General features: G+C 28.2%; 3 protein-coding genes across 3 annotated transcripts; 2 read left to right on the top strand and 1 right to left on the bottom strand.

Moving 5' to 3' along the window:
* Window positions 1-7,270, top strand: LOC127286192 (aminopeptidase N-like). The gene is made up of 8 exons (XM_051312546.1): window positions 1-106; window positions 331-791; window positions 1,088-1,546; window positions 1,654-1,834; window positions 5,510-5,639; window positions 5,987-6,068; window positions 6,156-6,529; window positions 6,838-7,270. Exons 2-8 carry the CDS (start codon window positions 358-360, stop codon window positions 7,077-7,079), a joined length of 1,902 nt encoding a protein of 633 aa, XP_051168503.1. The 5' UTR covers window positions 1-106; window positions 331-357; the 3' UTR covers window positions 7,080-7,270.
* LOC127286244 (serine protease 53-like) lies at window positions 7,172-19,089 on the bottom strand. Its single transcript, XM_051312617.1, has 8 exons — window positions 19,001-19,089; window positions 13,752-14,065; window positions 12,148-12,402; window positions 10,723-10,860; window positions 9,328-9,367; window positions 8,201-8,514; window positions 7,880-8,131; window positions 7,172-7,675 (listed from the first exon to the last, which is right to left on the bottom strand). The coding sequence occupies exons 1-8, from the start codon at window positions 19,044-19,046 to the stop codon at window positions 7,358-7,360; spliced, it is 1,677 nt and encodes a 558-aa protein (XP_051168574.1). The 5' UTR covers window positions 19,047-19,089; the 3' UTR covers window positions 7,172-7,357.
* Window positions 15,587-18,141, top strand: LOC127286193 (uncharacterized). The gene is made up of 3 exons (XM_051312547.1): window positions 15,587-15,751; window positions 15,845-16,021; window positions 16,608-18,141. The coding sequence occupies exon 3, from the start codon at window positions 16,841-16,843 to the stop codon at window positions 17,660-17,662; it is 822 nt and encodes a 273-aa protein (XP_051168504.1). The 5' UTR covers window positions 15,587-15,751; window positions 15,845-16,021; window positions 16,608-16,840; the 3' UTR covers window positions 17,663-18,141.
* Window positions 19,090-23,076: the final 3,987 nt, after the last annotated feature.

The raw sequence follows: 23,076 nt of genomic DNA, 5'->3' as shown, positions 1-23,076 counted from the left end.
GTTTACCTAAAACATTTACTTGAAATAATTTGGGTTTAAAAGCAGAGAATTTGCTATAATAATTTTAATGTAGTTCCGTCTGGAAAAGACAATTTCAATTTAACAGGTAATATAAAAAAGAATAATTTTTTTTTTTAAACAATTATTTATATTTTCAATGTACTTTTATAAAAGTATAATTTATTATTAATTTATATATATATATATATATTTTAATGTTAAATTAGACATTTTTATATTACTTACTTAATCATTCGCTTTTTGTATTTAAAAAAGAAATAAAAATTTATTTTAAGTATTAATATTTATTTTCTATAAACAAATTTTCAGTCTCGACAAAAATGAAATTGGTTAAAGATGAATAATTATTTGAAAATCTATTTACTTTTTATACTCGTTCAATTGTCTTATCAAATTAAGAAGAAATTGCCCAACAATGCAAGACCAAGTCACTATGAACTGAAGTTTTTGCCACCATTAAATTCTCAGATGAATTCATTTATTGGTGAATCGAAAATATTTCTACAAGTTTTTGAAAAAACTGTAAATTTGACATTACATTCATTCAACTTGGGCCTTAATGAAAAAAGTACAAAGCTCACACGCAATGGTGAAGACCTAAAGCCTCAAAATCATTTTTTTGATAAAGAATCTCAATTTTTGATACTTAATTTTAAAAATGAAATCGAGCCGGGAAATTATATTCTTTATTTAAAATTCACTGGCGAATTAGCTGATGAGGTGGTAGATTCAAGATATTTTGGATTTTTTCGTCCAAATTATAAGAATAAGTAGGTGAAAAGCAGTACCTGATTAACCGCCATTTTTAATTAATTTAATTTTTTTTTGTTATGTAACTATTCCGCATTTCACTTTTTACATTCCGTATTCGACTTTTCATATTCCGAATTCCCCTTGCATATTTCGCATTCCGTTTTTGGATACGGAATGTAATTAGTGGAATTCGGAATGTGTATAATGCAGAATATGAATAGTGGAGTGCTGAATGCGAAAAGTGAAATGCGAAAATGTTGAAAAAAATGCAAATCTTGTAGGACAGAATTAAATTTTTTATTAAATCTTTCAGCATTGTGATGACAACTCACTTTAATACACTTCGTGCACGTCAAACTTTTCCATGTTGGGACGAGCCAGAGATAAAGGCTACTTTTACCATTTGGGTGAAACGTTCATTAAAAAACAATGCTTATTCAAATATGCCACTTGAAAGAATGGTCGTCGAGATAAATAGCAATGGATTCACTTGGGTAGTTTTTAAAAAATCACCTCTAATGTCCGCGAATAAGGTGTGCATTATAATCGCCGATTTGCAACCTGAAGAACATAATGAAGAAAACACATTATCAGTGTTATTTACTGAGGATTCGAATATTATGTCAAATCTCACACTTCAGCATGGAGAGCAAATAATATCTCTATTTGAAAAACATATTGGAATAAAATATGATATGCAAAAAATGCAGCTATTCGAAATTCTCGATAAAAATGCGAAACCAATGGGAACTTGTGGTCTAATCATGACAAGGTATTTAGAAAAAGAATGAGACGCAAATAAATAAATCTCATCTAACATAATTCTATAGAATCTCATTTTGTACAATTATTAAATTGTACAAATTTCTTCTTTCTTAGTGAACATACTGTACCTACTGGGGAAAATATGGAGAATGATAAAGAAGTGAAACCATTTCTATATTTGATATATGAATTAGCACGTCAATGGTTTGGATGTTTAATTTCTGCAGCAACGCCATCGGACTCTTGGATCACTGAGGGACTTACTTTCTACATAAGTCACTTTATTCTTGGCAAAGTATTTATAAAAAAAAAAATATTACTGATCCAGAATAGCGTCGTTTTTTAAAATACTAAATTTTAATTTGCCTCTTACACGACGCTTGTCTGGATTTTAATAATTTTAGAGCCACAACAAAATTTTTTTTAGCTTCAGGTCAAACTATGTTTATTATATGTTTTTGTAGTTTCTAAAGCCAAATACGAGGCCTATTTATTCCTATCACATCACGATTCTGCCATAATATCAAAAAACCCATTTAACCATTTCGTTCAGAAGATAATTTGAGAACTTCAAAAAAGATAAGTGAAATTGTTCTTACAGTTTTTCGGGTCGCTGATGACGAATTTGAGGTCAGATTTTTCAAATTTTTAAAATTCAAAATATCGGATACAACATGGCGGACAATTTTTTTAAAAGTGAATAAATCCGCTCGAAAATGGCTACACTGGGGTTTTTGGGGTCGCTGATGACGAATCCGGTGTTAGTTTTTGAAAATTCAAAATGGCGGATCCAATATGGCGGACGACTTTTGGAAAATCCAATGCAATTCGCTTGCAACTCTTTACTTGGGGGTTTTTGGGGTCGCTGATTACGAATCCGGTGTTCGTTTCAAAAATTCAAAATGGCGGATCCAATATGGCGGACGACTTTTGGAAAATCTAATGCAATTCGCTTCCAACTGGTTACTCGGGGGTTTTCGGGGTCGCTGATTACGAATCCGGTGTTAGTTTTCAAAAATTCAAAATGGCGGATATAATATGGCGGACGACTTTTGGAAAATCAATTGCAATTCGCCTGAAACTCGTTACTCGGGGGTTTTTGGGGTCGCTGATTACGAATCCGGTGTTAGTTTTCAAAAATTCAAAATGGCGGATCCAATATGTGGGACCAATTTTTGAAATTGTTAGATTCGCCTGAAATTTGTTACTCGGAGGCTTTCGGGGTCGGTGATTACGAATCTGAAGGCAGATTTTTAAAATTTTCATAAATCAAAATGGCGGATTCAACATGGCGGATAAAATTTAAAAAATTGACCCAATTCTTTTCAAACTCGCTTCTCGAGGGTTTTTGGGTTTTTTTTTTAAATTCGTCCACCATATTGGATCCATCTTTGAATTTTTAGAAATTTCAAAAATCTGACTCCAGATTCATAATTAGTAACACCAAAAACCCTTGAGAAGCAAATTTAAAACGAATTGGGTCAAATTTTTTAAATTTTTTATGCCATGTTGACCCCGAAAACCCCCGAGTAAAAAATTTCAGGCGAATCTGAACGATTTTAAAAATTGGTCATTTTTAATATTTATTTATATATTTTTTTAATCAATAGAAATTTTTAGACATCATCTGGTCTAGAAATTTTGAAAGCACTATTCCACTTGAAGAAAATGCCTCAAAGCAGACTTAGAAATATTAATTTTGTTCAGAGTTATTGAGGTTTTCGTAGGTGGGACATATATGTCCCATGGGAACGAAAGGGTTAAGCAATTGAACGCACTTAACCTTGAGAATAAAGTTGTAATCTAAAATCTTAAGCTATTTACGTCGGAAATTTAACATGATAGGTGTATTTTTCAGATGATTGAAAATGCTGTAATTCTATAGGCACATGATAAATTTCTATCCACGTATACAAAGATGTTTAAATGTCCGCGCATAATAAAGGTCAGTCACAGAGGTTGGCTGAATATTGGATTTGAATTTCTGTTAAATATTAAAATTAAAGATTCTTGGCATATTGTGAGGGGATATTTAAGAAAATTAAAAATTCAAGATTTGTTAAATGTAATCGTTTAATATTCTGGAAATTTAGAAGGAGCATAAATACGGAAAAATAAAAAGAAAGCAAATGAATTTAAAAACCCAATGAGAAAAATTAATAATTAAATTAAAATAAAAAAATGGTTATCAAAGTATTAGTGAAACCATTTCTTCCAAAAAATAATTTGTCTCAAATCCAATAAATAGGAGAGACATCGGGCAGAAAAAAAAATTTCGACAAGAAAAAAATTTTCGATCACTGCTTATATACCAATCTAATAACACCTCAACTGCGAGAAACAGTTATGATGTTCGTCCTCCCTGTGGCGTTGAGCGAACTAAAGTCCAGACCTGAGCTGTCAGCACAGCGTGGGAACATTTGAAAAATTTGATTTTATTAGATATTTTATTTTAAATATGACAAATAATTAATGTCATAAATAATTATTAATAACATAATGTCATACTTAATGATTCGTTAATTAATTATTTTTAACGAAAATTTGCCAAAAAAAAAAATTTGTCGTCAAAAAAAATATTACTATTAAAAAATAATTTTTTTGTTAAATATTCGTAGTAAAAAAAAAATTTTCATGACAATTATTTGTGGCCTAAAAAAATATCACGATGAGAATATATATAACAAAAAAACTTACTCGTAGCACAAAAAAAATTTCACTCTAAGAACATAATTTTTTTAAATTTTCTTTTTAAAAAATCTATTGGTAGTTCAAAAAGAATATCACGATAAGAAAATAATTTTTTGTCAAAATTTCTCTGTCAATAAATTCATTAACTAAGTAACGTAATTACTGGTTACATTATTTTTTTACTACGAAAATTTAACAAAAAAATATTTGTAGCACAAAAATAATATCAAGATGAGAAATTTAATCATTTTTAAATTTTCTCTGTAAAAAAATATTTTGTGGCCTAAAAAAATTATCACAATAAGAAAATAACTTTTTTGTCAAATTTTTTCTCCAAAAAAATTAATTAACTAAATACCTTTTAATAATTAGTTGATTTTTTTTACTACGCTGTGCTGACAGCTCAGGTCTGGACTTTAGTTCGCTCAACGCCACAGGGAGGACGAACATCATAACTGTTTCTCGCAGTTGAGGTGTTATTAGATTGGTATATAAGCAGTGATCGAAAATTTTTTTCTTGTCGAAATTTTTTTTTCTGCCCGATGTCTCTCCTATTTATTGGATTTGAGACAAATTATTTTTTGGAAGAAATGGTTTCACTAATACTTTGATAACCATTTTTTTATTTTAATTTAATTATTAATTTTTCTCATTGGGTTTTTAAATTCATTTGCTTTCTTTTTATTTTTCCGTATTTATGCTCCTTCTAAATTTCCAGAATATTAAACGATTACATTTAACAAATCTTGAATTTTTAATTTTCTTAAATATCCCCTCACAATATGCCAAGAATCTTTAATTTTAATATTTAACAGAAATTCAAATCCAATATTCAGCCAATCTCTGTGTCTGACCTTTATTATGCGCGGACATTTAAACTTCAACTCAAGCTCGTTTGGACCTCGTGACTCAAGTTCCCGAACCTCGTCAAGCGAGGTTCAGTCAAGGTTCAAAGTAGTTTCGGTGCTGTCCGGGTATCTAATGTCCAATACTACAGCATTGTTGTCACTGAATCTCGACGCTGGAGATCCAACTTTCTTACTCTCGGCAGCACTGGCACTGCGGTATTCCTCCTTTATATTTTTTAAGGTTATGGCGATATGCTGATACAGTGCGTTTAAATTATCCTTAGACTTAAAATTAGAGACAGTAAAAACATATAATAAAAATTCAAATGTTTCCTAATCGTCTAAGTTTGTTTCTTTTGATAAAAGTAAAATTTGGACTCTAATCTCTAGTAAAAAATTTTTTTAAAAAATTTTTTGTTCACCCACAAAAGATGAAGAAGTTTTCAAATTACGTGGAATACATAAGGTATCGATCTTCAATTTATGCTTTGTACATGGACGTAAATATATACAATGAACCTACTGCTCAAGAAGGTAGTCTTGTCAATTATAATATCAAAGGTAAGTTTTATTTTTATTAATATATGATTACATAAAAAATAATATTTTACGTAAAGAAATTTATTTAATTTTTGGGCGCAAAAACAATGAATTGACTAAAAACTTGTTACTATGATAGAAATACGAATTTTTTAAATAATTTTTCAATTTTTGTCTCATATGATCTATAATTGAATAATGTTAAATAATATTGTATGATGGGTCATAATTTTTATTAATTACATTTATTTCTTAGAAAAAATGTAAAAAAAAGTCATTTGTCCTTTTCTAGAGAATAAAAAAATTTATTTTTAGTACTAATTATTATTATTATTATCTTTAGTAATGCAAATTTTTATCAATTATAGCTGAAGCAATAATGAATATGATAAGTGGTATATTGACGGAAGATGTTTTTTTTACTGTTATTAAAACACTTTTGGAATCTTAGTGAGTGAAAAAAATTTCTTAGAGAACTTATTTATATTTTTAGCTTAGAAATAAAAGAAAATTCTTTTCATTTAATTCCTTATATAGTAAATACAAAACAATAACAACTAACAATTTTTGGAATATCATTCATAAAGAAATGAGAAATACAAAATTGGCGAAAAATAATTTTAATATCAGAACGTATGTGGAGCCTTATATAGTAAAACAAGGATATCCCACTATTTTTGTCAAAAGAGATTATGGATGTAATACTATAAGAATGTCACAAAGAATTATAATTGAATCAATATATTCTATTTATCAAAAATGGTGGATACCAATAAGTATTGCACAAAGTTCAACTATTAATTTTGGAATGACATCTCTTATCAATTGGATGAATCCTCACGATGAAAAATTAATAATTGATGGTCTTAATTATGATGACTGGTGGTATATCGTCAATGTAAAAAGCATTGGTAATTATATTTTAAAATTAAAATTATCATTTATGTCATAGAAGTGGATTAGCGTCGTTCTTTTCCCACTCTTACTCTTTGTATCGACGTGCGCACAATAAATGATGCGCAATAACCAAAACGCTATCCCCACTCTTTCTATTCTATACGCTCAATTATTTTTTAATTTGATCATTTTTAGAATAAGACGCTAGTCCAGAATCATCAATATTATTATTATTTTATTATATATAAAATTTTTAATGGAAATTTTTCTATTTTTTTATTTACTTTATTTTATTTATTTGTTTGTTTAAAATTTCTATTAGGTTTGTATCGAGTGAATTATGACGAACGTAATTGGAAAAGACTAGTGGACTATTTAAATTCGGAGAAATTTGAAAATATACATGTTTTAAATCGAATGAAAATTGTTGACGATGCTTTGTACTTTAATAAGACAAAAGAAATATCGCCAAACGTTATCAGGGGCATAGAACAATATATATATTCGAAAAAAGATATTGTAGCCGAAATGATAAGTCGTGATTATTTAGAGTTACTAGATTAATATATTTTTTTTCTGCTTCTTTTCAATAACTAATTCTTATATATATAATTACATACTTATCATTAATAATTTATAAATAATAATAATAAGAGTAAAATTTATATACAATTTTATTTTATATGACGATTTAATGCTATAATAAATAAACGAAAAATTACATTGAACAAAAATAAATAACTATAAATACATGATTTTATTATTTATCTTACTGCTAATTGAAACGTAACACTGATTTTAATTTAACACAGAATTTACCAAGTAATATTAAAAAAAAAAAATTAATTAAATTTCACTAGATACCAAAAACCATTGGAAAATATATAATAATTTTTATTATTATATTGTTCAGCTGGTATTAATGAATAATTAGATATCTTATTCACAACTCTATTTACCTTAATATTGGAATCAATTTTATTGTATGGTGGATATAAAACTTTATCGGACAATCCACTTTCTTTGATAGCTTCTTTAATAAATTTCTTGTAACTATAAACCGAAGTATAAATATCTGGATAACCAACACCACATGAATAACCAAATGACACAATTCCTACAATTTCATCACCCACAGCCAATGGACCACCACTGTCACCCTAAATATTTAATATTAATAATAAATTAATTAGTAATATTAATATATTTATTGAAAAAAAAAACCTTAACTTTGTAATTTTGAATTTTTCAAAAATGTAGTTACATATAAATAAAAATGGTTTTCTCTTTTCCATAATAAATTTAATTTTTTTTTTTTTTTAAGAATTTTTTAATGTAGTTGTGGAACATAATAATTTACTAACCTGACAGGTGCCCTTTGTATTAGATGCTTTTGCACATACTTGTGAATTGTATAGTTGTTTTCCAAGATAATTCTGACACCAGGTTGCATTAATCACATTTGTTGGTAACTTTGACAAATACGGATTAGCTTTATTTGCACCAGGATAAATATCTCCCCAACCGGAGACAATACCTTCCATTCCGCCGTAATCACTTCTACTTGCCAATTTTATAATATGATGAGCTTTAGTCATTACAATTGGTGATGATAACTGAAAAAAATTTTTATTCAAAATTAACTCTAAAAATTACAAACACAAAATTTTACCAAATACACTTACAGTGATAACAGCAATATCATTGGCAAACATATATTTAGCAGTATTTAAAAATGAAGGGTGTATCTTAACGCTTTTAACATAACTCGAAGTACCACCAAAAAATACATTCGTCGTTCCACTAACAACTACAAGTTGTTGATATAAATGCATTTTATCAATTAAACAGTGACCTGCAGTTAATATATGTGTCGTGGAAATTATAGATCCCCCACAAAAATGTTGCCCATATAATCTTATTGATACTTGATAGGGAAATTCATCTTTTAAAGAAAATTCACCGCCAATAATTTTTTCAGGTGGTGCTCCTAAAACTCCTATTTCAAACAATAAGATAAAATATTAATCTATATGTCAAATAGAAAATTAAACTGCAATTAAATTTTTTTTTAATTTCAAAAAAAAACTTAATAATTATTTTGGCTTAAATTCAATTGTCATAATTTTAATATGGTTTAATTTTTACTTGTCCTAATTTGTATTGGATCTAATTCTTATATTAGTCATAATTTTTATTTAATTTAATTTATATTTTGTAAAATATTTTATTAACATAATTTTCATATTTAGCCTAATAAATTATTTAACCTAAATTTTATCTGCGCACTTATTTTCATGTGTAATTAAAACTTTATTTGACCAAATTATTATTTGGACAAATATGTGTGGAAATTTTTGTTACTTGGACTAATATTTATTTAACCTAATTCGTATTAAACGTAACATTTATTTAATTATAACTTTATTTTTATGTAACCAAAACTTTATTTGATACAATTCTGATTTGTCATCAATTTTATTTCACCTAATTTTTGTGTAACATAATTTATATTTACTCTAATTCTTTTTTGATCAAATCTACATATTCAATATAATTTTTAATTATTCTAAAAATTTTTATGTCGCATAATTCATATGTAAACTAAAGTATATTTGATTTAATTTTAATTCTTATGCTTTGCTATCATGAACTACTGTCAAATGGATATCAGGCCATACATGATTAATGTTAAATAAAGATTAGGCCAAATAAAAATTATTTTAAATAAAGATTTAATTGAATAAGAATATTGGGCTAAATAAATATTAGGTCACTTATGAATTAGGACAGATTAAGTTAGACCAAATACGAATTAGACTTAATAAATATTGTGTTAAATATGAGTGAAGCTGAATAAATATTAGGCCAAGTAAGAATTAGGTTAAATACAAATTAGAACAAATAATAAATAATTTATATGGAGATTTTTTAAGATAAAGTTTATGTCAAATATAAATTAGATTAATTAAAGATTAAAGGTTACATAAGTATTGAGTATGAAAAACATTGAACAAAATAAGAATTAGGTAAAATAAAAATTAGAAAAAATAATAATTAGTCATATTGAAATTGTGATTGAGGAAAAAATTTATTTCCTCTTTAGAAATTTATTTATTTACATACCAATGAGAAGAGTATATATGTAGAAAAAAATAACACAAATACTAGAGATCTCCATTTTTAGTTCAGCTTTGTAAAATTAAAATTGAAATTGTAATGCCATGAATTTTTGACTTCATATATATATATATATATATATATATACACGTATGTATATCAGAATGAAATATTTACATAAATATATTGGAATATCGTTACATTATTCACCGTAATAATGGAAAGATAACAAATTTATTAAAATGGTTATGAAATACAAACTTTTAAATATTTTATAAAATAATAATCTTGACATAATTATTTTATTTTTTTGACCCTAATACACAACTGCATGTAATTTATACATTGTCAAATTATTGAATTAATGATAAGCATCTAAATTTAATAGGCAAAAGAAATTTTTTTTTTTTTTTTTTGAAATTATAATTCGGTGAACTAGAATATTTAGATGAATGGATTTGAGGTCACATAAAAATTCTAAATATTAATAATTGGATCAAGTAGTAATGAGTTTATTTACCTAAATAATTGTGACTTTTTTAAAAAAATATTTACATTCTTCAGTTCTATGACTTAATTTCTATGATAATAGAATATATAATAAAAAACTTAATATTTACATTACCTATATATGAAGAATTTTAACATTGTAGATAAATTTACTTATACAATATAGATCACAATTTCTCAAACGAATCATTTAAAAATTAACAAATCTTTTTAATTGTTTATTTATAAAATAGTAATAAAAAATTGTTCTATAAACTCTATTCTATATTATATATTTATTTGGTTTAAAATAATCTTTTTATTAAAAAAATTTTCATTCTTTAATAAAGTCTTTATTTATTTTTTTGAATTACTTTAAATATTAATAAACATTAATTTTTTATTAAATTAATTAATTAATATTTGTTGTGTATAATCTCAGAAAGAGTACAAAAATTTAGAAAAAAACCAAATAAGTTATTTAAAAAATTAAAATTGTTTTACAAATATTTTTCTATGGTAAATATAAAAAATTGGTAAGCTGTAAAATTAATACAAACAAAACTAAACAATAAATTTAAAATATAAATTTATAATCATTTGTCGTTTCTTTTTTAATAAAGTCTCTGAAAGCGTAAACCTTTGTAAATAAACTTGGAGAATGACCACAATTGAGATAAGATGATGCAATTCCCACAATTTCACCATTAATAACCAATGGCCCACCGCTGTCACCCTAAAAATCAAAAATGAATTTAACTTTTTAAAATAAAATATATTTATTTATTATTTGAATTTTGCAGAATTAGTATTTATTTTTTATGGTCTTATAACTTTGAGAATTTTCCACAAAGTTTTTTTTTAATTCAATTATTTTCTTATAATACAATTTTCATTTAACAGAATTTATACCTAGAAAAATTTTTATAAAAAAGAATTTTTATTTATCAGAATTGTTCTTTTGTAGAATATATATATATCCAAATATTCACTCAAAAGTATTTTTATTAACTGAATTTTTATATAACAAAATTCTTATATATTTAAAAAAAAACTTTTATTCAACAAAATTTCTATTCGATCTAAATTTTTGTTTAATAGAATTGTCATTTAACAGAAATTCTACTTAGCTAAATTTTTAAGTCATAGAGAATTTCTATTTCACAGTTACTCCATTTGACCGATGTTTCATTTATTCGAATTTTTATTCGATAGAATTGTTAAACCGTCAAATATTTGTTTTGAAACCAACCAATCAAAAATTATTAAGAAGAAACACCGATTGTTAGCCAAAACTCCGCGACATTTCAAAAATATGCAACTTCTTAAATTCTTTAAGACATGTTCTTATAGTTTTTTAGGTCGCTGTTTCCAAATTTGAAGAGAGATTTTCAAAACACAAAATGACGGATCCAATATAGCGACCAAACATTTAAAAATTGACTAGATTCACTTGAAACTTGTTACTCGAGGATTTTTAAGGTCGTTAATTGCAAATTTGATGTCAGATTTTCAAAAAAAAAAAATTGGTTAATTTGAAAAATTTGATTATTGATATTAAAAATTTATAGATTTTTTTTTAATTTTTGATAAATAAAAGTAGATGATTCGTTAATTTTTTTTTGGAGAATAATGTTGGATTAAAGTATAAAAAATTTTCTTTTTTTTTTAATTTTGATTGTACAATCTCTATCGAAAAGTGTTAAAGGGAAATTGGTGAAGAATTGGATTGATTGGTTAAGATTTGGTCAAAAGTTATTGTGGGAACAAAAAAATGTCTACAGAAGGATTTTTAAAACCTATATTTTTTTGGCATCAGAAGGTCTCAAAACATGAAGATTTACTGGAATTAGAAAAATGTCAAAATCGACCAATTTAAATACTTTTTCATTTATAATGAGAATGTAAAAAATTGTCATATTTAAACAAAAATGAAAGTTAATCATTTTTTTTTTAGAAATATTCTTAAAAAAATATTCCTTTATTCATTTAGTCTGTGATTAATGATTAAAAGAAAACTTACTGGACATGTGGTTTTTCCATTTGTTGGCAAAATACAAATTTGTGTATCGTAAAACAAAACCGGCGAATATTCCTGACAATCCTCAAGATTAGCAATGTGGGTATAAATTTTTTGTAAATAATTTTGTTGAAATTGGTAATTTTCAGTAGTTTGACCCCAACCAGCAATAACTACCGAACTACCTGAACCATAATCGCGACTCGGCAATTTAATTAACTTCCACGATGGATCATTGTTCATCAGCGGTGAATTTAACTGTAAATGTATTTTAGAAAATGATAAAATTTACTTTAGAATATGTGAAAGAGGAAGTGGAAATATGAGAAAAAATTAAAATATTTGAAAGTGGAAATATGAGTAAAAATAAGAATATGTGAAAGTGAAAATGGAATTACATAATCGACTATTTATAAACTACTATTTATAAACTTTACTTCACTTCACAAAGTAATGTAAATGTGATGTGAAATGAAAATTGTGTAAAAGTGAAAGAGAAATAAGAGAATAACACTCTAGGGGGTCGATTATGTAATTCCATTTCCACATCCACTTCCACTTTTTTTTCATTTCCACTCCCATTTCCACTTCTACTTTTTCTAATTTTCATTCCCACTTCCATTTCCACTTTTTCTCATTTCCCCTTCCACTTCTATTTCCATATCTACTTTTTAAAATTTCCATTCCCACTTTCATTTTCACTTCCACTTTTTCTAACTTTCATTCCCACTTCCATTTCAACTTTTACTTTTTCTAATTTCCACCCCCACTTTCATTTCCACTTCTACTTTTTCTAATTTCCACTCCCTTTTTCATTTTTACTTTTCTAATTTTCATTCCCACTTTCACTTCCACTTTTTCTCATTTCCCCTGCACTTGCATTACCACTTTTTTAAATTTTCATTCCTCACTTCCATTTTCACTTCTACTTTTTCTAACTTTCATTCCCACTTCTATTTCCACTTCCACTTTTTCTCATTTCCTCTCCCATTTCCATATTTACTTTTTCTAACTTCAATTCCCACTTTCACTTCCACTTCCACTTTTTCTAATGTCCACTCGCACTTCCATTTCCACTGCCACTCATTTTAATTTTTATTGAAACATTAATTTCCACTTCCACTTCTATTTCCACTTTTTCAAATTTTCATTCCCACTTCCACTTTTTCTTATTTCTCATCTCACTTCAAATTGTTAGTGGAAATGAAAGCGGGAATAAAAAATAGAAAAAGTACAAATGGAAGTAGAACTGGAAATGAGAAAAAGTGGAAATGGGAGTCGAAGTGAAAAGGAAAGACAGAAAAAGTGCAAATGGACGTAGAAGTGGAAATAAGAAAAAGTGGAAATGAAAGTGGGAAAGAAAATTAGAAAAAGTGGAAATGGGTGTGGAAGTGAAAATGGAAGTGTGAATAATAGTTAGTAATAGTGGAAATGGAAGTGGGAGTGGAAATGAGAAAAAGTGGAATTGAAATAGAATTACATAATCAACCTCAGGTTTTTTGTGTGACTAAAAGAAGTAAAAAAAATTTTGTTTAATTTAGAAAAAAAATGTCAAACATTTATCTCTTTAGAATATTTCAAACTTACAATAATATTATGACACCTACCGTGAGAATGGCAATGTCATACAGTAGAGCAAGATCCCACGGTAATCCTTTGTATTTCTCGTGAATTACTCCTTTTTTAATGGTATGAGAAACTCCACCGTAAGTCAAACTATTCGTTCCTGTTACAACAACAATATCGTTCAAATCCCTTGATTCAAGGCAGTGAGCAGCAGTTAAAATATGTTGTTTCGTGATAATAGCTCCACTACATAGAAATTGATTTTGAGGTAAACGCAAAGAGATTTGATAGGGAAATTCATTTTTTGATGCTCTCCAGCCATTTGAGATTTTTTGAGGTGGATCACCAAAAGCTCCTAAGGAAAATCACAAAAAAAATAGTTTAGATAAAATGTTAAAAGAGAATAAATTTAAGCCAACGATTAAGATTCCATGCATATGGAGGAAACCTTTAAATGAAGAAAATTCTTATTTTTATAACGCACATAAACGAAATAAATAAAAAATTAAACTGTGTTATACCGTAACACTCTTGAAAGATTATCTGCATACAATTGGCTGCAATATTGTAATTAATTAAAAATTGCATACACTCGGATCTTAAATTTAATAACAAATTCATAATTTCAAAATTTACATTTAATAAATAACTAATAAATTTAAAAAACTGATAATTTTAATACTTCGATTCAAAATAGTTAATTTGCAAAAATATTTAGCAAAATAGTATATTGTGCACCAAGTACCGAAAGAAGCTGTTTTCTGAAAAGCGCAAAATTTATTGCTCCGAGCGAAGCGAGGGCAGCAATTTGCACAAAGTGCAATCTAGACCGTTTTTCAACTCTCAGGCACTCCATGCATTTATCATCGATTTTGTTCTACCTTTCATTTGTTCAAACAAGTTTTAGTTCATTTTAGCCAAGTTCTGTGTTGTGAATACATATGATTTGTTCTGCTTTTGAAAGCAACTATATAACCTTTTTTATTAAACCGTTTGTTCTACCACGTGCTCTCTGAAGTGTTCTTCGAAGTCTGTTCTAATCCTGATCAGTTCTGAATTTTGTTCTATAAGCGTGTGTGACTTCTACCCTCGCTCATCGTAACCTTTTTATGAAATATCCAAATTTTTTGTGTCATCCTGAGAATCTATTTTATTATTTTATTCTGTTCCGTGTGATTTTTCATAAATTTTACTGGTTTAATAAGAGTTTGAGATGACTCACTGTTATTGTGCTGTGACCTCTGCTGTTTATAATGCTTTGTAGAACTATGTAAACATCTTTTGTATATCTGCGGTGTCACCTTACAGTGTTGTGGTCTTCGACAGTTTAATATCTTAATTGTATACCCCTTGTTCAAGGTTTAAGTATATTTAAAGTGTTTGAAACCCGGTGTTGACATTTTCCCGCGTTACAAGTACAATTAATGTTCCTCACTCAATATGAGTTTGTTTCTCATTGTTTTGCCCAGAGGGAGCTTGACTACAGTAGTCTTACTTTAACCTTCCATTGTGTTATTTTTCTGATTGAAAGTTAGAAATTGTTATTGAGATCAATTATATATATCAATGTATGGCCTATACGCTTTGAATTCAATTCTCACATGTATTCTTCTCATAAGAGTTTATTATGATTCATGAATAGATTCAACGTATGTCAAAGTCATTTTTCTTGTACTCGACTTGTCCGTTTCCAAGCGAACAATATATTTGATTCACTCTCAAATTTCCTATAAGCTGGATACTTTACTGTTGTCTAACTTGTATTACCAACAGTGTAGCATATAGTGTATTCTAGAAATTTTTTGTCTTCTAAGTTTATTGTTCTGACAGTTGGCTGTGCCTCAAGTCATTTAAGAAGAAGAAGACAAAAGTATAGGTTATGGTGGTTTGCGGTTGTCAGCGTACTTTTATGGATGTTGCAATTTTTGTGAAATTCTTCTTTTTTTGTAAAATACTTTTGTGAATTAAATACTTTCGTGAATTACAATTGTGAAAAATAAATTTAAAAAAAAAATATTTTGTCTTTCTTTTAACAGTAGGGGTAAGTATCATTAATTATTTCGTCGCATAACCTAAACATTTATTACTTATTGTTATTTACACTATTTAATTCAATTTTTTATTTAACATCAAGTTTAACTACAGAATGGATGAAGATCAATTGAAAAAACGTGTAACACAATTGGTATCGAACGTCAGAAAAAAAAATTTCTTGCTTTTCGAAAAGTTAGAAAAAATAATAAATTTTCAAGTAGTTCGGACGACTCCTTATTTGATAATGACAATCGTGAAAATAATGCACAATTAGAAGGTATGTATCTATAAATTAAATTAAAATTAGTAGAAGTCCTAAATAAATATTTTTATGGGTATTCAGCAAAGAATATTAATTATTATTAAATTATTATATTATGTAATTATTATGAAATAATTCTTTCTAATGAGTATCATTTTTTCTCCACTGTTTTATATTAAGAAATATATGTGCAATAAAAATTAATTTTTAAATTTTCCATGGAAAATGATTATTATTGTAGTAAATTATTTTTAAATACAAACTACATTCTTAAACAGAAAACCCTTTTTTATTTTTAAATTGATCAACTTGATCCAGAAAATTTTATTTATTCAATACTGCTAAAAATTTTATTTGGTAATAACTTGGGAAAAAATTTTGGTTTAATAATTTCATGAACTTATTTTGATCGCACTAAAAATAAAAAAAAGGAGATTTGTTTTAAAGTTGAAATTTAAATTTTTTTACTTTATTTGATTCACTTGAAATATTTTGATCCAACTTGTTTTAATTATAAACTTAATGGATACTGAGTATATCTATATACATTTTCTAAAAAATTAATTCTTTTTATAATAAGTAATATATTTTTATTCTATAGAAAATCGAGTAGGCGATCATTCCCAAGAAAGTAATGAACAAAGTCAACCTGAGCCTACTCTACCTTCAATACCAACAGATGATAGTATTGAAGCAAATTCTTCAAACCACTTTTTTGAAGAAGAAAAGGATTCCTTATCTACTGAAGCACATCCATCAAATGATGACGAAGTTGAAACCATTAATACATCAGACGATAGTTTATCGTCTGACGAAATTAATGAAAATCAAGAAATGTCAACGAGTTTTGACTCAGAATGGAGCGAAGAAAGCGTAAGATCAAATATTTTACAAGTGCGAGAAATAGAGGAGTTGCGGTGCTGGGCAGTTGACGGCAATATTAACTTGGAGCAAGTTGATAAATTGTTACAAATATTAAGGCGAAGAGTATTGCCCGATCTTCCAAAGTTTTTTTTTTTTTTTTCTATAATCAAAGGTCTTGTACGATGCATCGATCCAAAAACTTATCCACTAGAAGTTATTGAAATAATTGTAAACGCCGATGGAATTCCATTAACTAAATCTGGAGTCAAAGAAATGCGGTCCTTAGCTGCAAAAGTACATTTTGATCCAGATGTATACTCAGCATTTCGTGTCGCCATATTTTATGGAAATGGAAAGGCGGAGAGTGTAGATGGCTTTTTAAATAATTTTATCGATGAACTCAAATTTTTACAAGAAAATGGAATTCAAATTGCTAATCGACTCTTCAAAGTTCGTTTGAAATGTTTTGTGTGTGACAGTCCGGCAAGAGCATTTTCAAAATGTACCGTAGGCCATAACGCTCGAAATGCCTGCGAAAGGTGTACCGTCACAGGAAAAAAAGTCAATTTTACTACGGTTTACTCTTCTATAAATTCTCAAGAAAGAACCGATATGTCCTTTAGAACCATGCGTCAAAGAGATCATCACCATGGCCCATCACCATTGTTTCATGTAGAACCCCGTTTAAATTTAGTGTTTTGTTTTGTCCTCGACTTTATGCACCTTTGCCTCTTAGGGGTTATGAAACGTCTTATTGATTATTTGATGAGTGGAAACCTAAATTTTTATTAGGAAAGTTAAGAAAAAATTTACTGAACAATCGCTTAGAAAATTTGAAACAATTTATTCCTGTAGAATTTCAAAGAAAAAGCAGATCGATAAAATTTTATGTGAGATGGAAAGCGAGAGAATTTAGGTTTTTTCTCCTGTACTCTGGACCAGTCATTCTTAAAAAAATTTTACCGGCTAATTTTTATAACCACTTCCTTCTTTTTTATGTTGCCTGTAGGATCTTCCCACGTGAAAATGTTCCCGAGAAAATTCCCTGGAATTTCCCGGGAGTTGATTCCCGGGAATTTCTTAGAAAAAAGTCCCACAAATTTTTTAACAATTTCGGGAAACATTGCAGGTGTCGCGGAAGCAATATTATCTTGATTAGGGCGTAAACATTTTTGATGAAAAAGGGGGGAACAATTTTTTTACTTAATTTAAGAAATACATAAATGTACAATAAATATTTGATTTTTTTAAAGTGCGTTGTGTTTGTTTGTTAGAAGCGATAATTTTAATTTACATTTTTATGAATTATTATTTGATAACAATTGTCATTTTATTCTTCAATAAAAATGATCAAAATCGAAATAGTTATAAAATTGTAATGAAATAATAATTTAAAACATAAATTAAATATACATCTGAATAAACTACAATACGTAAAGAATAAAAAGTACAACTTCAACCGAGCGAGCGTTAGTAATTATATATATATATTTTTTTTTCCAACGTTAATCCAATGTTTTATATTTTCACAAAAGCAAATAGAAAATGTGCTTTATGATTTGACACAAGTACGATTACAATCGACTTTTCAATTAATAATTAATTAAATTATAAATATCTCTTCCCAACTTTGTTTTAATTAATTAACTGAGATTGTGGATTGGGTTAGAGAATATTATAAGTTTATAATATAGGAAAAAATGGAAGTATAAATATAAAATAATTACATCATTTATGACATAACAGCAGCAAAAGTATATGATTCACTAGGATTACTTTGACCTGTTTTGGTAACAGAAAACTTATTAATTAAAATTCTTTAGGAAAAAAACTAACTTGGGATGAGAGAATCACTCCTACCTTTGTGAAATTTGAATTAAATACAAAAATCAATTAGTCCTCTTAAAACATATACAATTGAATCCGTTTATGAAGATTCAAAATATCACAATAATTTTACTGAGTAAAATGGATGAAGAGGGATCAACAAGTTCTGAACTTTTTTTAAACTTTAGGATCTTAATTTATTTCACTTAAAAATTTAATTTGTTTTCAAATAAAAGTATTATAAAACATAACAGATTTTAAATTAAACAAGTATTTCATCAAATACATTTTTATTTTACTTACCCAAAGTTAATAAACTGCAAGCTAAGTAAAAGAGAAACTTGTGCATTGTTTTATTAATCAAAAATAATTCTAAAATGACTCATATTAAGTTCAGAACATGTATATATATATATATATATATATATATATATGTTGTATTAGTAATGCAGTGTTAACTTTCAGAATAATATGAAATGCGAAAATTTATCAATGCTTTCGAAAAGTAAATAAAATGACTGTTTATAATTGTAAATGATTTACGTCAACAAAAATGGAATGCAAAAAAATATGTATTTTGTTTAATTGATTATTTGTTTAATTTATATTAAAATTAATTTACAAATTCATAAAATCATTTTCCTTGACATTCGAACGTACAAAATAAATTGACATATTTTTTAAAAATTTCCTTTACGGAAAAATATAGATATGCTCCCAAGTTAAAACTTTCTTAAAGCAATTGATTCTAAGAAATTCATAATTTATTATTAATGTGAAAAGCTTTCATTGAGAAAGCAATAAAGTGGAAAATTATTTAGTTCATTAATAATTTATCTTCAAATTTTTATACAAATGAGATCATTGAACTTCCAATTTATTAGAGGAAATGATATAATTTATTTTAAAGTAAATATTATATTATATAAATATTGATGTATTCCACACTAAATCAGAATCCCATCTGCAATTGCATCTCCGATTTTTTTAAAAACATTTTTTTTTTGCTTTTGGTAGGGTAACTGCACCAGTGGTGGATCATGCACCAGTGGTGGATCAACTGCGAGAAAAATGGTCATTTGTGTTTACACGTTTGTAAGTAAATGAACCGCAAGTGTCGGTAATTGTTAAGAAAGTTATACAGATCAATATTACAATTTAAAAAAATTTTTAAATTCATCGCGAAGAAAGCAGGACAACAATTACTAAAGTGGTGACAGAAAACAAGAGTTTTCCTTAACATGTAAGTTAAGAGTATATTTTGGAATAGAAAGCTTTGGAGCCATTTTAGGACAATTTTTAATTCTTTTCACAATAGGAGGCATTTCGTTTCATCCCCATAGAGCCCTGAGAACAATATTTACGTCTGTAAGTAGCGCGTGTCCATTGTTTTGGGGTGATCCACGACTGGAACCAAAAAAGTAACAAAACCTAGTGGTGGATCAGTCCTACTTTTCGCCTGTTGACGCATTGTTTTATTGAAAATTTTATGAGTTAAATTTTAGTTAACACTAATTCAAATGTTTATTAATTGTTAACACCTGGGGGTCGATTACGTAACTTTCCCACTTCCCACATCTCACTTCCCACATTTTACATCCCACATCTCACTTCCCACATTTTACATCCCAAATCCCACATCTCACTTCCTACATTTTACATTCTACATCCCACATCCCATATTTCACATCTCACTTCCCATATTTCATATCCCACTTCCCATATTTCATATCCACTTCCCACTTCCCATATTTCACATACCACATCCCATTTCCCATATTTCACATTCCACATCTCACTTCCCACATTTCACATCCCACTTCTCACATTTCACTTTTCACACTTCACATCTCACATTGTACATTACACTTTTCTTATCACGCTTCCCACCTTTTATATTCCACTTCTCACATCTCTCCCATTTCCCACAAGATGTTGGATGTGGGAAGTGGTATGTAAAATGTGGGAAGTGAGATGTGGGAAATGGGATGTGGGAATTGAGAAGTGGGATGTAAAATGTAGGAAGTGAGATGTGGGAAGTGGGATGTAAAATGTGGGAAGTGAGATGTGGGAAATGGGATGTGGGATGTAAAATGTAGGAAGTGAGATGTGGGATGTAAAATGTGGGAAGTGAGATGTGGGATGTAAAATGTGGGAAGTGAGAAGTGGGATGTAAAATGTGGGAAGTGAGATGTGGGAAATGGGATGTGGGATGTAAAATGTAGGAAGTGAGATGTGGGATGTAAAATGTGGGAAGTGAGATGTGGGAAATGGGATGTGGGATGTAAAATGTAGGAAGTGAGATGTGGGATGTAAAATGTGGGAAGTGAGATGTGGGAAGTGAGATGTGGGATGTAAAATGTGGGAAGTGAGAAGTGGGATGTAAAATGTGGGAAGTGAGATGTGGGATGTGGGAAGTGGGAAAGTTACGTAATCGACCCCCTGATTTCAAATTGTTAAATTTTTGTTGAATTAAAATACCCAGAATTAATAAATGTTATTTATCATTGAAACTGAAGCTTTAAGAGTTTCTATTTATTTATTACCAAAAATTCTAATAAAAAGATGATTAATTAATATTTAGTCACATTATACCTATAGAAATGAAAGAGGAGGGGATATGGATAGGAAAGTGAATTTGAAAATCTGTCCGTAAAGCCTTATAAAAGTTGCAAAACGTCTCAGTCTCGTAATTTTCAAATGTAATGTTTTTTAGTATGATTTTTTAAGTGATCCACCACTGGAGCAATCTATAACCATGACTGGTGCAAACAGTGATCCAGAATAGGATCATTGACAAATTATCTTTAATGGATCATTAAAGTAAACGTAGGTGTCAAAATTAAGTCTAACCTTGAAGGAAATGTCTATTGGAACTATCTGGTCCATAATACTATAAAGAATAACCTCGAATTTATCTAAAAACAACCTATACAGAACTTCAAAGTCAAAATAAGAAAGTTAAGGGGCTTAACTGATCCACCACTGGTGCAGTTACCCTATTAATTTTCTGTTTATTGTACGAAGTTGAAATTCAACTCGAAAAGTAGCATATTTGGGCGTTAAAGAGTTAAAAGAGAAAAAAATAATATCAACTTTATGTTGAAAACTGAATAAAAAATAAGGTTATAAAAAAAGAACACGATATAAAGAAAAAATCTATTTTTTATTCATCAAAACATGTAAAATTATGTAATATGTTTAAAAGTTTTGTTTGCAATTTAATTTATTTTTTCTATGCCATTTCATTTGTTATTGTAAAATCTCATCTCATGTTCCTGATCAAATATGTTACCGCGTCTGAGAAAAAAGTGTTCATGCCAAAAAAATTGATGTTTGAATTGCGATAGTTTCTTACACTTTATTATTCTATTATTATATTAGAATAATAATAATGTAAATGAAATACTTAAGTTTCCTTTTTATTAAAGTAATACTTAGTTTTAGTTTCATCCAAACTCATACGAGTAAGTTTATTTGCAATGTCAACTATTCTGCATTCCGTTGGCTTGTCAAAATTGTAACAAAATAATTACTATTTACATTTTCTAAAATGTGATTAATAGTCATTATACTCGCTTGATTATTAATTTTAATTTCATATAATAATAGCTTTTGCGATGATGTTCTTGCTCTATTTTTGATATTTGTTAATTCCATTTCACGATTTGAAGAAAATTTGCGAATCAAGTTAAAGTTAATATGATCATTTATTTTAAGTGATGTTTCAATTATAATAGAGTGCATAATAATCCTCAAAACGAAGATATTGTTGATAATTAATTAATTTTATATATTTATCAAATACCACTGATGCCGGTCACTAGGGTGTCGAGTGACGAGCTGAAAAGAGGGACGAGAGAGATGATTTGAAAGAGAACTAAATTACTTCTCGTTGGAAAACGTGTTGGACCTGAGAAGGGCCCACGTAAAATTGGTTCGGGAGGACCGAACGAATGGGAAAGGTGAACTTAGTAGGGTTCGAAACGTAGGCGTCTGCACGAAGGTAGTGAGGACCTTCGAAGCAAAGACCAGGTACAAGGCAAAAACGATTCCGGTGACACGCCAACAGGGATAAACAGTACGTCGGAGGAAAATGCGTTCGATGCGTAGAGAGATGATGAGCGCGGAGGTGTCGTATGAGGCAGGTCTAGTTTGCTCGGGCTAGGTCCGAACAATTCTTCAAATTCTTGACTCTGACGGCCGACAGGTGAAGTAGAGACGGGCGAAATAGGTTTGCACACCTGAGGAGGTGGTGCACGCACGGCGGGTGAGCGAGCCTTAAAATTTTGTTTTCAAATGATTGTATCTTCTGTATGTATGTCACAGCAGCACTACTCCATATTGGTACGGCGTATAACAATACTGGTTTTATAAAA

Source organism: Leptopilina boulardi, unplaced genomic scaffold (genome assembly GCF_019393585.1).
Source record: "Leptopilina boulardi isolate dan_hultmark-lab unplaced genomic scaffold, ZJU_Lbou_2.1 LbouV2_351, whole genome shotgun sequence".
Taxonomy (NCBI): Eukaryota; Metazoa; Arthropoda; class Insecta; order Hymenoptera; family Figitidae; genus Leptopilina; species Leptopilina boulardi.
This window is presented reverse-complemented; position numbering and strand designations above follow the sequence as displayed.

Bases quoted from the DNA above. Each gene is read 5' to 3' on its own strand.
- LOC127286193 (XM_051312547.1), top strand. From the start codon at position 16,841: ATGTCAACGAGTTTTGACTCAGAATGGAGCGAAGAAAGCGTAAGATCA.
- LOC127286192 (XM_051312546.1), top strand. From the start codon at position 358: ATGAATAATTATTTGAAAATCTATTTACTTTTTATACTCGTTCAATTG. The intron at 1,835-5,509 runs GTATTTATAAAA...CACCCACAAAAG, and splicing joins GTCACTTTATTCTTGGCAAA to ATGAAGAAGTTTTCAAATTA. The intron at 6,069-6,155 runs GTGAGTGAAAAA...TTCCTTATATAG, and splicing joins AAAACACTTTTGGAATCTTA to TAAATACAAAACAATAACAA.
- LOC127286244 (XM_051312617.1), bottom strand. From the start codon at position 19,046: ATGCACAAGTTTCTCTTTTACTTAGCTTGCAGTTTATTAACTTTGG. The intron at 9,368-10,722 runs GATTATAAATTT...ATATTTATTCAG, and splicing joins TTAAAAAAGAAACGACAAAT to CTTCACTCATATTTAACACA. The intron at 7,676-7,879 runs GTTAGTAAATTA...TTAAATATTTAG, and splicing joins ATACAAAGGGCACCTGTCAG to GGTGACAGTGGTGGTCCATT.